The sequence below is a fragment of the Thermobia domestica genome, chromosome 1, assembly GCF_964235325.1.
Source record: "Thermobia domestica chromosome 1, izTheDome1.hap1.1, whole genome shotgun sequence".
NCBI lineage: Eukaryota > Metazoa > Arthropoda > Insecta > Zygentoma > Lepismatidae > Thermobia > Thermobia domestica.
Genome location: NC_137454.1, coordinates 289,907,585 through 289,922,607, shown reverse-complemented (window position 1 = coordinate 289,922,607; position 15,023 = coordinate 289,907,585). Strand labels below are relative to the sequence as shown.

The window sequence follows — 15,023 nt, the reverse complement described above, 5'->3', positions numbered from 1 at the left end:
GAAGAAAATATTCTAACGCGTGCTATGAAAATCTGTATATATAAAATGAAAATTACTATGTTTGTGACATTATACCTCTTGAGCCACCCGACCGATCTCGATCAAATTTTCAACATAGATTAGGTTCGGGCCTGGGATGTCTTTTGTAATTTCACGTTGACGGCATAATAAAGTGGAGGGGGAAATATATAAAAATAAGTAAAACTTAATAACTCTTGAACCAAGAGACCAATCTCGATCTAATTTGCGAGACAGATCAGGTTACCGCCTGGGATGGTTTTTATCATCTTACTTTGACGGGAAGGCGGAGGGAAAGGGGGAAACGTATAGAAATACACAAAAAATAAATTGGCTGCGTTTGTGACTCAATAATTTTCAAATATAATAAAATTTAATATTTTTTGTGTGTTAGGTACTTGATAGATAATTATGAATGTTTCTACGTTACTTTTCCATATGTTAAGTCTAATTGAAGTGGCTTACTAGACACACTAAATGAATTACATTCTAAAATTTTTGCAGCCCCCCTCCCACCCACATTGCAGTTCTGTCACTGTTTACATCGTATTATTCATTCTAGTAAAACGGGCTCCGTTTTGTACTTGTTCAAGAAGTTGTCGGAAGAATGGACAACGTTGAATTCAGAAAATTTACGGAAACTTATTTTATTATTCGACAAAACGACAAAGTATGGAGTGAAGTATTTCCAGATATGATAATAGACCAGTGTCTTATGAAATCTATGGAAGTACCAGAGGAGTAACAGAAGGTCGAGGAATGGTTGCTTCTACGTTATCCAGATGGGTTTCCTCATGCCTGTAAACATGCAAGTGTCAGAAGTTTTGAAAGACTTTTGTGAAAAACGTTTTGTATCCTAAGAACAGCATGTTGAATTTCGGCCATCCAGTCAAGAGGAGGCTCTGATTTGACACAGCTATCCCATTGGCTACTGCTTCACAATTCTTTTAATGTCCTAAGCACTTATTGATAAATGTAACAACCAGGTTTGTTGCTGATGATAAAACGAATTGTGACAGTGCCAAAGAAGTTGGTGAAAAACTACTATCCCCTATCTGCCACGAGCAATACATTGACTATTAGGAATGAAAAGTGTAGTATGGAATCCCATGCAGTTGCTCATCAGGATTGCTGCTGTGCTCAAGTCAAATGAAAATTTACGAGATCATCTCAAATATGAACTAGCTTCTCAACCACCTTCACTCTTTGATGATGTTTCCTTGAGGAAGATGCAAAATCAGCTTTAGCAGCTATCATTGAATCAGTTCAGCCATGTGTTAAGACACCATCAACCTACTTGTTCATTGTCGATGGATTTCTTCTGCACTCATCGACTTGCAGTGAATCTCATACCTACAAAGATATATGCCTAAAATATATTAGATTTGTGCAGAGACGATTTTCTCAATGTGAGGCAGTGGTTTTTGATGGATACACATGCGCTTTATCAACTAAAAGTGTGGAGAGGCAAAGATGGGTGATGCCAAAAATGCCTATAACTATTCTTTTGTCGGAAACAGTGACAACGACTAAACAACCCTTTTTTTATGCGAAATTCTGAAAACAAATCAAGACTAATTCAAATGATGATGGGCTATTTCTAATCTGAAGGAATAGCTTTTATGCAAGCAGATGGAGACGCAGATACACTAATCTGCTCAACTGCAATAAATGAAAGTCAGACCAGTGCAAAATCAGCTGCAGTAATAGATACTGATACAGATTTGCTTACAATTCTAATTGCACGTGGTATCCCAGGAACATCACTATAATTTTTACGACTCCAATCAACTAAGTACGATGGAAAATGTTATGACATAACAAAAACAAAAGAAGCTCTGGAGTCGATTAAGGACTTCCTTCTTTCTTTGCACCCAGCACCTGGGTGTAGCAAGTGTGCAAATTTAACTTGGCAACTCTTCTACTAGCATCAGCTTCATAACATTCACTTTGGTTTTATCTTCAAATCCAGCAGTGGCTAGGAAACAACCTGGACCCTACTGAAAGGGGATGGTTCCCCATGGGCAATTGCCGCCGATGTCCGCCTCCGCAGCGAAAGGATCACCCACGACTGTCCGACTCGCGGAAGACATGCTACGAAAGTAGCCGTTCAGGGACCGGCAAAAGGAAGACGCGAAAATGAAAACTTGTTGACTAAAAGAAAAGAAGGAGATGCTGAATCTTGATTGTTGCTTTAAAATATGAATTGTAGCCTGTCCAATGACCACGTAGATTTTCTGAAGTAGAAATAGGCACAACGCATGACCAAATGCCGCTGTCAGTGGTAAAACGCCGAGAGTTGGAAAAATAGGAATGACTCTCTGAAAATGATGTGAAATTTGAAACTATGAGAAGAAAATCACCAGTTGTATTGAGGCAATTTTATTAATAGCATATGTGAATTTACAGTCGGACAAAGGAGTTGTGTCGGAAGTGGGCCGTTGGCGCAAAGAAAGGAGTGGATCCAGAGGTGGTCTGACAGTGTACTGCTAGGAATCAATACAGAAAGTAATTTACATATTTCCCAACAAACGGATTCTATTGAAACAAGTGCATTGAAATGTAGACAGTATCCTTACATATCTTACCTGTTTTCATATCTGCAACAATAACCGAGTTGGCGTATGGGCTGCGACTTTTGATTCACACTGTGCTGGGAACATATAATGAGTGGAAAACAGCCGGCCAGGCTGCGGCATAGCAGTTGGAAAGACTGCGAAAAGCCGACCGGCCGCAGGTAGATTTCGGGTCGGAAAGACTACATTCCAACGGTTGATTTATTGTTGTCAAAGCGGCGACGTAGCAGTAGGCAGTATGGCGTTTCGAAAACTGGTTTAGGGTAGAGAACCCCATGTGCAAAGTTCCGCCAGCTATCATCGGTCCGCTGTCGCTTTTCGGCGAATAGTTGCTGAAGTCAAGGAAAATTAACGGATCGAAGCGGAAATCCACCGAAGCGGAAGTGAAGCGGATGCCGTCGACGTAAAGTTTGATGGTAGTTGTTTTTCCGCCGGGCGGTGTTATAGAGACTTTTTCGACGAATGACCGCTGAATGATTGTGAAAACTCAATAACGTCCACTGAGCACGTGACCACGAATAACTTGAACACGTGTAGATTTAAATGATCATACAATTGAAGAAAGCGTTTAATTTTCTTTAAAACTGAATCAAATATATACGCATACACACGCCTTTTATTTTTAGTGTGCGAATAAATGACGTTCTAATGTAAATAGTTTAGAGAAGTTTTATCGCTTCCAAGGAGTTGAATGTAGCCTTAAGTGTTCTTTTAACTAGTTTTGCAGGGATACATTGGAAAATCAAATTGATTAAAACAAAGAAAATACAAGAGAAAAAGATAAATGAGAAAAGCATAAATTGTGCTAAATTACCTCAGTATGATCTGGCTTTGACAGATACAATCGTTGAACAGTATTACTCATTCACTTTATAATGGGCTTATTATTTAACTACCAAATTGTTTGTGGATTAATTTCAGTCTTAACCTCATACAAAGTAAATGGTACTTACCTCTGCCAAATAAGCCTAAGATGCTACCAGCGACTGCTGCAACCTACAGGAAGAAATGCAACGAAACACTTAACACTATACGACAAGTTTATTTGGCTTCACTATTTGACAAATTGCATCTTGCGAAAAAAGAGAGTATACTCCTATAAATATGCTGTTTTCTGCTCTATTTTTCAACATACAAGGAGGAAGCCAGAAGACAGGAGAACTAAATCATACATGAAAGGTGTCATCAACAAACTACGTAACGCGGCAATGGAGGGAGAGGCTTTGGCCTTGCGTTACCAAGTGTGACAAGGGTAAGGAGGGGGTTACGTACTTGTTACGTAAAGCATTTTTTCTGTAATTGTTATTTTTATTCTCAGGTTTATATAGAATCTATTAAACAAATAATTTTATTAAGTTATTTTCTTTTTTATAAATAAATAAATTATTTATATTGTTTCGGGAAATTGCGAAGCCTATATAAATTGAATCATGCAGAAGAGATTCGAAGGGACTACTATACACCAGCATGACTCGTGACGAACAATTCGTGTATTAGCATACAATAAAACTTCATTTTATGACTATCGCAGCATTGCATTTAGGGCACAAGCTTTCCTGGAGTTATTTGTTAGCGATCGTAACCACCGCTTGAAAATGACCTCGCGTTCCCACTCATCGCTATTTCGGAGAATATTATTTAAAATTCAGATTTGAATCATTATCTTACTCTATTTCTCTAAGGAGTTTTGCATGTGAAACAAAAAAAAAAAAAAATCTTTTTCTTGCAATAATGTTGTCCGCGATGGATCGATCCACGATTTGGAGCAAAATAAGATTAGAAACCTAATTCGTCGGATATTCATCTCCTACTGAATTTCTTAACTTTTATATTTGAATATGTCTAATGAAATCGAGTTATTTGGATTCTGGTACTGAATCAGAATAAGAAGAATTTAAAAGGGGAAACCTGAAATCCAAAGTCGAAAGAAGATGTTTGAAAGCTTGTTTTCAAAGATGTCTCCACTCCTGCAGCCACTTCGAATATGTGGTCGACGAAGAAGAGAATTTCTTTGCATTGCATCTTAGACACTGGCGAACTTCAAATACACGAAGCATCCTGAATCCCGGTAAATTAGGTCTATGTCAGATATTTATATCCTGTTTCACCTGCATTTTCCGTCAATATTTTCTCTCTGCCAATCATTGGTGATCTAAAAAGATGGGTGCGATTTCGTTGGGAAAACGACAGTATGCAATTTGAAGAATTAAAACTGGTTAATTAATCAGCCTTATTATTACGGTTCTATCATTTTTTGTGATTTATTGAAGAATACTTTGATTTATTGGCGAAAAACACTACAAATATATTCAGAATACAAATATTTTGTAGTAAAAACTTCTACTATTAAACATAGTTTTTTGTTGTAATAACCCGCAAAATAAGCAAAATTTGTGAGAAAAAAGAACAAAAATCAGAACGTGTTACGTAACAAAGGGTAGAGGGGTTTCGCCTTGTGATACGAAGTGTGACAAGGGAGAAGGAGGGGTAAAAATTAGTCAAAAATAGCGTTACGTAATATGTGAACAGCCCCCAAAATCATGACATACAAATACCTGTATTAAAAGAGACCATGCTGAGGAAAAAAAGGAACTCTCTATACACCCCAAGCACATAACAGTAAGAAAGGAGAAAAAGAAAAAGAGGAAGAAGAAGAAATAGAGGAAAATAAAGAAAATGAAGCCAGTGAAGACACAACCATTTTCGTAAAGAAGTTATAAAATTTACAGAATACTCTCTGCCCACAAGTATCCAAAATGACTCACAAACTCTCATACTGATATACATACACAATGAGAAGCCATTCTAGTTAGCTACATTTTACAACTAATCAATCTTAACGTTGAAACCTTCTACCACATCCTTATCCTTATCTAATTATCTGTCCAAATTTTAGAATATAGTCATAGCTTCAGACATAAATGGTCAACACCAACTCCTGAATAAACTCATTACGAAATTAAATAACAAAAGAATGGTAAAGTACTACCTAGCCATGACCAGAGGTCACAGTCAAAATTCACAAATTGACAAGAAGAGCCGGAAGACCAAACGAAATCGACACGAAGCATGACAAAATATCAACATCACAACAAATGCACTCGGTTATCAAGACCACATACCAGACAGACTTCACAACAGGTTCTGATCACGCATAGTGACTTTCACAATAAACGCAAAATACACGGAATACAGAAACAATAAAAGCATTCATATGTAACATTAAACAAACTGAGAAGAATACCAGAAGTCTTTACACATTAAAATGAAATATGTCACAGTACGTCTTACAAGAGTCATATAAGAAGGCACACATAAACATTTCGCAACTACAGACATCAACTTCATGCCACACCATAGAAGAGAAACTACCATGTCACACCATACGCAAAATTAAGGAAGAAAAAAGAGAATTACACAGAATGTATTTTCACACAACTTTCTTAAAAACGACACGGACAATTTTGGTCATATTTCATAAACAAATATTATTCTTGTAATGTTGCATAGCACTTCCATAGGACTATCCACGAAGAATATCTTTGGCTTTTTTTCTTTTTTGATAAATTTGTAAAACATCACTCATGAGATTTTGTTACTATTTTATCAACAAATATTTCATTATTAACCCTAAATATGGTATAATTATTTCTCATGGAAAAATTTACAAGAGGTAGTTTACTTTCGGGGACGTGTTTTCTTTCGGTAAAGTTTTCCAAAAACGCCTTACAATTTTGCAAGAAAATACTTCATTAGTAACTGCAGGATAACATAATTTAATTTAAGAAACTGGAACGAAAAAATTTACTGCGATGACCCGTACTTTTTTATTTTTAAATATACTTTAAACTGAATTAAGACAGTAGACAAGTTCTACAAATTAAAAAGAATAAAGTTAAAATAATAATTATCTCGGTCAAATAGGCGAAACAATCCTTCATGTAGACTAAATCAATCAGTTTAAGAAATCTAAAAGTTCATCATCACAGAAATAAAAAATTGTCCGTGAATCCTATATTGTAACAGGTCAATTTACGCGCACTCAATTTAAATATATAAAAATTCGACAAAATATTTGTTTAGAGGAAACAATATGGAGCGTATTTTCTTTGAGGTGTATGTTTTGTTCACGAAGTTGAAATCAGTGAAGAATAAGATGGATCTATTCCTCCTCCATGTTTTTTTTAAAGAAATTTCACGATAACTTTCGTTTTTTTTTAAGTGAAAGATTTTAATGAAACATGGTACGGTACATATATTAACGGGCTTCACAATTATTTCAATTACTTGGTTTTAAAATTAATCGAGAATAGGAATGTAAACATACCTTCATTCATATTTAGTTTTAAAAGTGTACTTTACTTTAATTTTTATTTTAAAAAAAATATTTGATTTTAATACAATGTAGTGTGAGTATATATAGAGTATCTCTGGTATCTCGTAGACAACATTGGTTTACCTAACTCTTAGATCTCAAATACTGTTTTAATCTTACATGATTAATAGTATTAAAAAGAACTTCAAATTGATAAAGTGAGTGTACGAACATACTTGTATTATTGAAGAGCATTTATCATCAACGTTTAGCGTGTGAGTACGCATGTGATCACACGGCATTCTCGTATTATGTGCATTACGCCAGTACGCCTGACGATCAAACGACGATCGAACAATTTGGTCCAAATCCCATTAATTTTGTTTCTATGTGGGACTAACAGGTAAATACTTTAGCGTCCCCTACAAAATTAAACGTATTACGACTCTACGCGTGGCAATCGAACGCTGGTTGTTGGCGATCAAACAACGATCAAACGATCTGCCAAGAGGCTGAAGAGGTTAACTTATTAACTCTCTATAAATTATGAAAATTATCATCAATCTCCTTTTATCATTTTATCATCAATCTCCATTTTATCATCAATCTCCTACTAGTTTTATTCATATGCTCCGTAAATTGCCATTTTTCAAATATCACTGCCATGAAAAACTCTCAACCTGGTCAACTAACTAAGCTGTATGGTCTAAGTTCTTAAGGTTGTTAATTTATTAACTTAGAGTTTAACATCTTCTTTCCAGCAGCGGCCTCTGTAAAACGTTGACTTATAACTTAACGTGGAATCCAAATTGCACTAACCGAGAATCGAAGTCAGGTTTCTCGCACCGAAGAGACCTATAGTAACCATATAACAACAAACAAATTCCGTCATGTTCGTTGGTTAAATTGGATTGGCGTTTAGCATCCCTTTCAGCAGCAAGGCTACATGAGACTCGGATTTACAGCTTAACATGGGATCTGAATCACATGAGCTTATGCCGAGAATGGAACCCAGATCTCCCTTGCTGACAACCGCGTATGCTAACCATATAGACGTGAGAGACCTCTCTGTCAAGCTCGTATTTACAGTAGTTTCCGTGATGGGTTTGAGCCCCATATACAACATAGATAGCTTTAATTATCCGTTGCTCAATAAGGAAATACATATATAATGTGAATGACAGTCAGTATGAAATAGAAAGAAAAGAATGGTTGATAAAATGTTTACTACAGGAAAAGGCACTAACACTAGTTTTCAGAATTAACAACTATTGAAAACTTAGAAAGCCTGCTTTCGGCGCATGTAATCGTAGGTTCAACTACCGTTGGAATTAGACCCGTACAAACTCAACTAAAGATTCGGTTTCCAATTCCATTTTACTGGCATGTCTAAGTTTTCATAACCTTGGTATTGTCTAAGTGTGTAAACTAATAGGTGAATCTTTTATGAATATTCACTTGTTCACTTGCATGTGTATCATCCTTCTCCTTTAACCTAACCGGAACATGTATGGAGCGTTAAACTAAAAATTATCTTTCAGTGTCGTTTCTAAACCGAATAGAAACGCACTATATCCATATAGACCTGCATAACATTTCTCGTTACGAACTACATAAAAATGGATCAAAATCTATCTTTAAAGACTAAGAGAACACAAAATCAGATGGCAATATCTTTTAGAACCGATTTTTAAACGGATTAGGATGGCATACAAAATATATCTCAATATTATACGCCTATAAACTACTACTTAAAAAATTAATCTAAATTTATCATATAAAACTAAAGAAAATACGTACTGTCACAGAACACAAAGTCAAAATGGCGATACTCTTCATAACAATCCGTGTTTGTTCTTTACCAATGTAAAGTTGAAATCAAGAATAATTTTATGTTGCCATATATACAAAATGCTGCACACGAAATGCAACAAAAGGCAACAATGAAGGTCACGAAAAGAAGCATCAGCAACGAACAATAAATTTCCGTCTCATACAAAAAGGATGTATGCAATGTATTGCCAGTCCAGTTTTCATTGTGTTCACATGCAAAGTATATCTACGCATCCACACTGAACAAAATAGCGGGAACGCTTTGTATAATGATGTTTCTATAAAACAAACTAGGAGAATTTCTTTGATTGTCATTTCTTTGTCAGGATTTACTCTCAAATCATCATTTTAGAAATAATTCGTAAGGCTGTTAAGTTTTAGACACGTGATGAATCAATAGAATTAGAATAAATGTGTCTAAATCAATTTCTTCTTAAACCATTAAAAACAATCTTTAAAATAAGAACATCCATTTGAGGGAAATCAATTTTGTAAGATAAAACCACTCTTCATAATTGACGCTTCAAAGCCAATTAATTAATCACATGCATTATCAGGGCCGTCTAAACATATGGGCCTGATGGGCATTTGTCCTGAGGCCCTACGAGCAGAATGATATGTATCACGTGTAAAATTTAGTCGTAAAGACCCCAGTATACTAGCTTACTGAGGGCTCATAATGCTTAAGAGTCACTGCACTACAAAACTGACTCACAAATCAGATTTGAAATTCAATGTTCATTATTAAATTTTCTCGTATTTACTTGAACTATTTTAATACACATATCCAGCACTTTTAGGAACGCAAAATTTCATTTCGTTGATGAATTCATCCAAGATTTTTTTAAAAATATAGCACTGTTATAGATAAACATAATTTTGCACGACCTTCCTATGCATTACATTTTTATCTGTTGTTTCTATGTATGTTTTTAAACTCTTATTTTGAATTTGAAAGGCAGTAATTTCTTTCCATACACTCGTGAATTAAGAATAAACAGCATTGAATTTTTAAAAAATCATTCTTGGGGAAACTATTTTGAAGAAATGTAATTCTCTATTTTCTACGTATTAACCCATGGTGTAACTTGGAATCATGGAGTTTTCCTAGTCAGTAAGTAAATCACGTTTTGTGCGTAGGGATAGTAGCAAGATCGGGATTAAAAAGAGTATTTTTAAGTTGAGACGAGACCGAGACTCAACGTATCGAAAATTGTGATTTATGACGAGAGCAACTCCACTCTTGAAAGTCTCAAATATTGAAAAAAATTACTGAAATTTCCTCTATTTAAAAGCTGTTACATTGTTAAACTAATGTAAGATAGTGGAACGATTGTTTTTGGATGACCGAAGTCATTTGCGTATACATGGGGGGGGGGGGGGGAAGGAGAGGAAATGTCAATTCTCATCATTTGGTATATCACAAGAGTTTAATAGGGCAGAAAATTTTGAGTTGGGATTCAATACATTTTATTCTCTTTCGAGCCACTTTTCAAGTACTCAAAAAGCATGTTGCAAATATAGGGTAAATGTGCCAGTCCTCGACCACCTAACTCATTTTCGTATGGTCCTTAATAGTTGTTCACTGACTGAAACAACTTAAAAGAATGCAACTAGCTCACACGTGTTCCTAAAGCTGTACTTTATCTATATTTTATTCAAAACTGTGATAATTTATACCATTTATGAAATATTAGTCTGAGAAACACCAATGACTGATTTCTTTTAGTGTTCGACAACTTTTCGTTAATGTTCGACCGCATACTGTTTAGTCATCGACCACTCCTCGATTAATGTGCTTTCAATTACAATATGAAGGCTAAAGCATAACTTTACCGAACTAACAACATCTATAGATGTTACAGCATTAGTTTTTTTAGGTATCACTTCGCAGTTCAATAGTCACTGACAATAATGCGACTATTGTGATAATTTGTCAAGAAAGGAACCACCAAATTAATTTAAGGTTCAGTAGAACGCAGCACTAAACACGGTTTGTCTTCTCTGGGTTGAAAGGGTATAAACCCCATCTTCTAAATTCGGTTTTAATTACTAAGGATGTTGCTACCTTGTATATCTCTTTTAATTAGTGGTTCAAAAGTAACGCTTGTAACATTTTGCTCAGTTTCTATGTAGAACTTTCGAACTGTCTTCTTTCATTCAGTTTTTAACGATTTGAATACTGATACGGCACAGGGTTGAAGAACATGTGTGGTGTTAGGTGGGAAGCAGAAAAGTACTACACCATACCTAGAACAAAATTCGCTGATTTCCATTGTCAAGTAAGCCTTGTGGCCGTCGATTAATAGGACTGGTTTCTAAATAGAGTGATCATCCACTCATTTTAGGAAGCCGTTTACTCTATACATTCGTAGAGCGTTTCACTTCGCATTCGGCCACTATCTGATCTGCCTATAAAAATCTCTGAAGAAACTGCACTGATGACGTCCTTTGGAAGATGTCTTATTGTGTTGGGAAACAGATTTTGCAAGAAAAAAATGGATAAGATAATCTAATATGTACTAAGAAGAAGAACTATTAAAATGTTTTTTTGAGAAAACAACCTTGCGTAAGGGACAAGAGAGACTTCTTAATTATTATGAACATAAAGTGTGATAAACACGAGGAATATAAGGAGGATACAGGCTGGCAAGAGAAAAGGACGGAAGCAGCCAAAGACGAGAGGAAAATTCAGAGTCATGTGGGTGAGAGGACACCTTATACTCATGTAAGACCTTTTTCTGTTTGTAAATCTTAGTTGGAAAAGAATCTGAGCTAAGTAAGGTCTCTTGTGTAAACTATTTTGTGATTACGAATTTACGGTATTTCAATGTAATCTTATTGTTTTTTGCATTTCTCAATAATCTCTCAGTGTGAATATAATTTGCTGACTTAAGTAATCCTTCCGGTTCTTTTACTTACTTCCATAGAGAAGGGACAAGAATCAGTATTTTTGAATTGACAGCGGCGGATACTCATCACTACTGATACTATAAAATTCTTTCACTTTTATTAATCATGGCTCCCCTGGCAACATGCTAATGCTCAGATTGTTTTTCGGCTAGAGTTTACATATTTTATACCAGATTCTATTTTTTAATTTTTTCTCTATTTCTTGGTTACGGCTGATGGGTTTCTCAGTGCAACTATTTTTAAAAATTTTATATCCTCATAACATTTTATTGTTTGATTCAATGCTTCCGTATGCCGTTAACGCGTAGTGCAGTTCAATCACAGAAATTAGGTGAAAACATCAAAAATATGCAGTCTGTTACCAACGATCTTACGAATTCCTGGCTACATTCCAACCCACCAGCTGCCACCTCGCCACCTTTTTCTCATCCGCTCACCAATGTTACATCCAATAACCAAGTTAGTGGATTACACTTCACTAACATTTCAAAACTATCCCTTGTTAATCCCCCAACTCAGGGCTCAGGGCTGACATTGTTGGCCACTTCACCACCCACACAAGAAAATTCAAGTGATCCCACCATTCCCATTCATCCAAATTCACTCAGCATATTTTCGGCTACCCCGTTAGAACGAGCAGACCTATTCATTACTAACTTTGAGCGTACAGCAAAAATTGCGGGTTGGAGTGAAGACAAAATGCGTTCTATCTTCCCTTTATGTCTTGCAGACATTCCTCTATATTGGTACAAAAGTACCGATTCACTTTCCACCCTGCCATGGAATACACTTAAAGATAAATTCCTAAAGCAATTTGGGCCAGACAATTTACCTCTCTCCGCAGCTGAAAAATATAGATCAAGAGTTCAAGAACCTACAGAATCTCTCCTTCACTATTTATATGCCAAGAAATACCTGTCTACCCAACTAGATCACCCACCCTCATTGGAAGATTTTCTATTGGATTCAATTACGGAATTATTGCCTCACTTTATCGTAGAATTTTCTCAAAACACTATCAAGTCCTTTCCAAGGGTGGATAACTTAACGAAATGTGCAATATTTACAATTTGTTATTTGTTACGGTTACTATTTTGTAACCCATTTCTGCTCCTAGTTAATAACGTTATTGGTCAGTGTAACTTTTAAAATGGTACGCTCTGAATTATGTTACGCTGAGTAACGTTACTCAATGGAACATTCTGCATTTTGGTATTGTAGTTACGGTCACCAAGGGATTAGCGTTACTCGAAATACCCACGTATGTCGTACCTGCTTGAGATTGTTAAGATAAAACTGGTTCCACTGAATACCAGTTCTCTCTCGAACCCAAAGGGTTTTGTTCCTTGATTTTAGCGATATGAAACGTATTGAAATTCTGCAGAACATTTTTGTGTAAGTAGACATATTTTTGTTATGATGAGTACCATTTCTATGTTTCTCTTTTCTTTATCGGTTACCTTTTGTACCTGTATTTTATCTTCTTCAATTCTGATGGTCTTGGAGTTACGCTTGAGTAACGTTTAAACATCCTTGGCGACAGGGAGTCTAAGGTTGGCTTTAAAAGAATCTCCATTATACTAGAAAATAAATTCCACGTTTTTCAGTCTGTTTTCTTTTTCCTCATACTTAAGATTCAGTCAACACCTTAGGCCCTCAGGCACATGTCCTTTGAGAATAGCATTACTTTGATTGCTCTGTATTTAAAAAGAGGAAAAAGAGAAATGATCAAAGAGTGAAGTTTTAAATGTAAGCTTATTGATAAGATTTTTACTTCTTGTGATGACACTGCCGATAGTTGAGTTGATTTGGAGTTTAACGTCCTTTTCGGCATCGAAGCTTTATGAGACGGGACCTACTGATTAACATGGAATCGAAACCACACGTGCTCACGCCGGGAATCGAACCCGGGTCTTCCAGGCGAAGGGCGCGTACGCTAAGCGCTTAGGCATGAAGGAGTTCACTGCCGGTAGTCACCATATATGTTTATTTTACAACAGTCTTGCACGGACCAATGTGGTTGAAGTTCGAGCTCACTTCCCAACAAGGATCGAGCCCGGAGCTACATTCACCAAAGTTACACATATACTGGCCCCCAGGGAAGCAGGAAGGACATTTCATTTGCTTGCAAGCAATTTAGTTTATAAATCAAATATATATCAGACATCAGTGGCGTAGCGAGAAACTCATCAACGGGGACCAACACACAAGATTTGGTAGAAAGGATCTTCTGAGGGATGCACCAATAACTACCAGTAGGCCTACATTTGAATTGAATTGGATTTTTTTAAATGCCTTTAGGCACCTGTGTGGTGTGAATGAAGAAATGCCCTGGATATCCTAAGTATCTGTTCTCGGTGAATCCTTTTGTTGAACTTTTAGAAAATTGACTTAAACTATCGATTTTGCAAAACTTCCCTTTGATTTAAGCCCAAATCGAAACATGACAGAGGAAAATTTCGGAAAGTGTTGCTATTTTCACTCCTAGCTTCTCACTTTAGGTAGTGTATATTTACAAGGAAGGGGGTGCACGTGCACCTTTGCACCTTTAAACATATTTCTATTTTATCTTATTTTTGTAAAAAAAAAAAAAAAAAAAAAACTGCCAGAGAAAGAAAATTGTCAAAAAGTGCTACCCATTCAGAAGACTATTTTCTTCTCATGTGAATGTTTTGACTTCTCGTGGCAATATGGTAATCTACAGTTTATTTTGTCTCTTTTTCTCCCTTTGATTTTTAATGTTCATTGTATTGTTTAAATGCTTATAAGTTAACTTGCGAGAAAGTGTCATAGTCGAAGGTTGTACCCCTTGTAGAACTGATATTAAAAAGTAAATAAAAGAATTATCATGGAAACAATTTTTTCATGTTGTATTCAGAAAACAAACATAGGGTTCTTGCGATTCTAAATTGCGGTTCTGAAATTAATATATCGCAGGCATTCGTTGATATAGTAGCCTACATGTTGGTTTTCACCAGGTAAATTCGTGAAGTGTCCCCTCGAGATTCGTGTAAAATTGATTTAAATACAAAGTTCTCTGCTGTCTAATGTGTATTGTACTAAATTTAGCTGCCCATGCCGGTAATTGGCATATTTATGGGCCTTCATATATCCGGAATTCTATCATACACTACCATAACGCTCGGACACAAAATTCATTTTAGTTTCTTTAGATGTTACTCACTGGACATGAATATGGGCATATGAAAAGCAAATTGGATCAAGTACTGCTTCTGACACGTTACCCATCCCGGCCGCCATCTTAGATCTGCCATATTAGATTTTACTTTTGGTTTTTCAAATGGAAATAGGTGCAAGTGTTACATCGGACATTTACGTTTACATTCACTGGTGTAATGTATTTTACC

General features: G+C 35.9%; 1 protein-coding gene across 1 annotated transcript in view; it reads right to left on the bottom strand.

The window, feature by feature from the left end:
* LOC145667675 (uncharacterized) overlaps positions 1 to 8,845 on the bottom strand; it is a 71,023-nt gene extending 62,178 nt beyond the window's left edge. The window contains exons 1-2 of the mRNA XM_081735135.1: positions 8,710 to 8,845; positions 3,548 to 3,590 (exon numbers count right to left, since the gene is read on the bottom strand). Of these exons, the coding sequence (XP_081591261.1) occupies positions 3,548 to 3,590; positions 8,710 to 8,748 (82 nt within the window). The 5' untranslated portion in view covers positions 8,749 to 8,845. The remainder of the gene's footprint in view (positions 1 to 3,547; positions 3,591 to 8,709) is intronic.
* Positions 8,846 to 15,023: the final 6,178 nt, after the last annotated feature.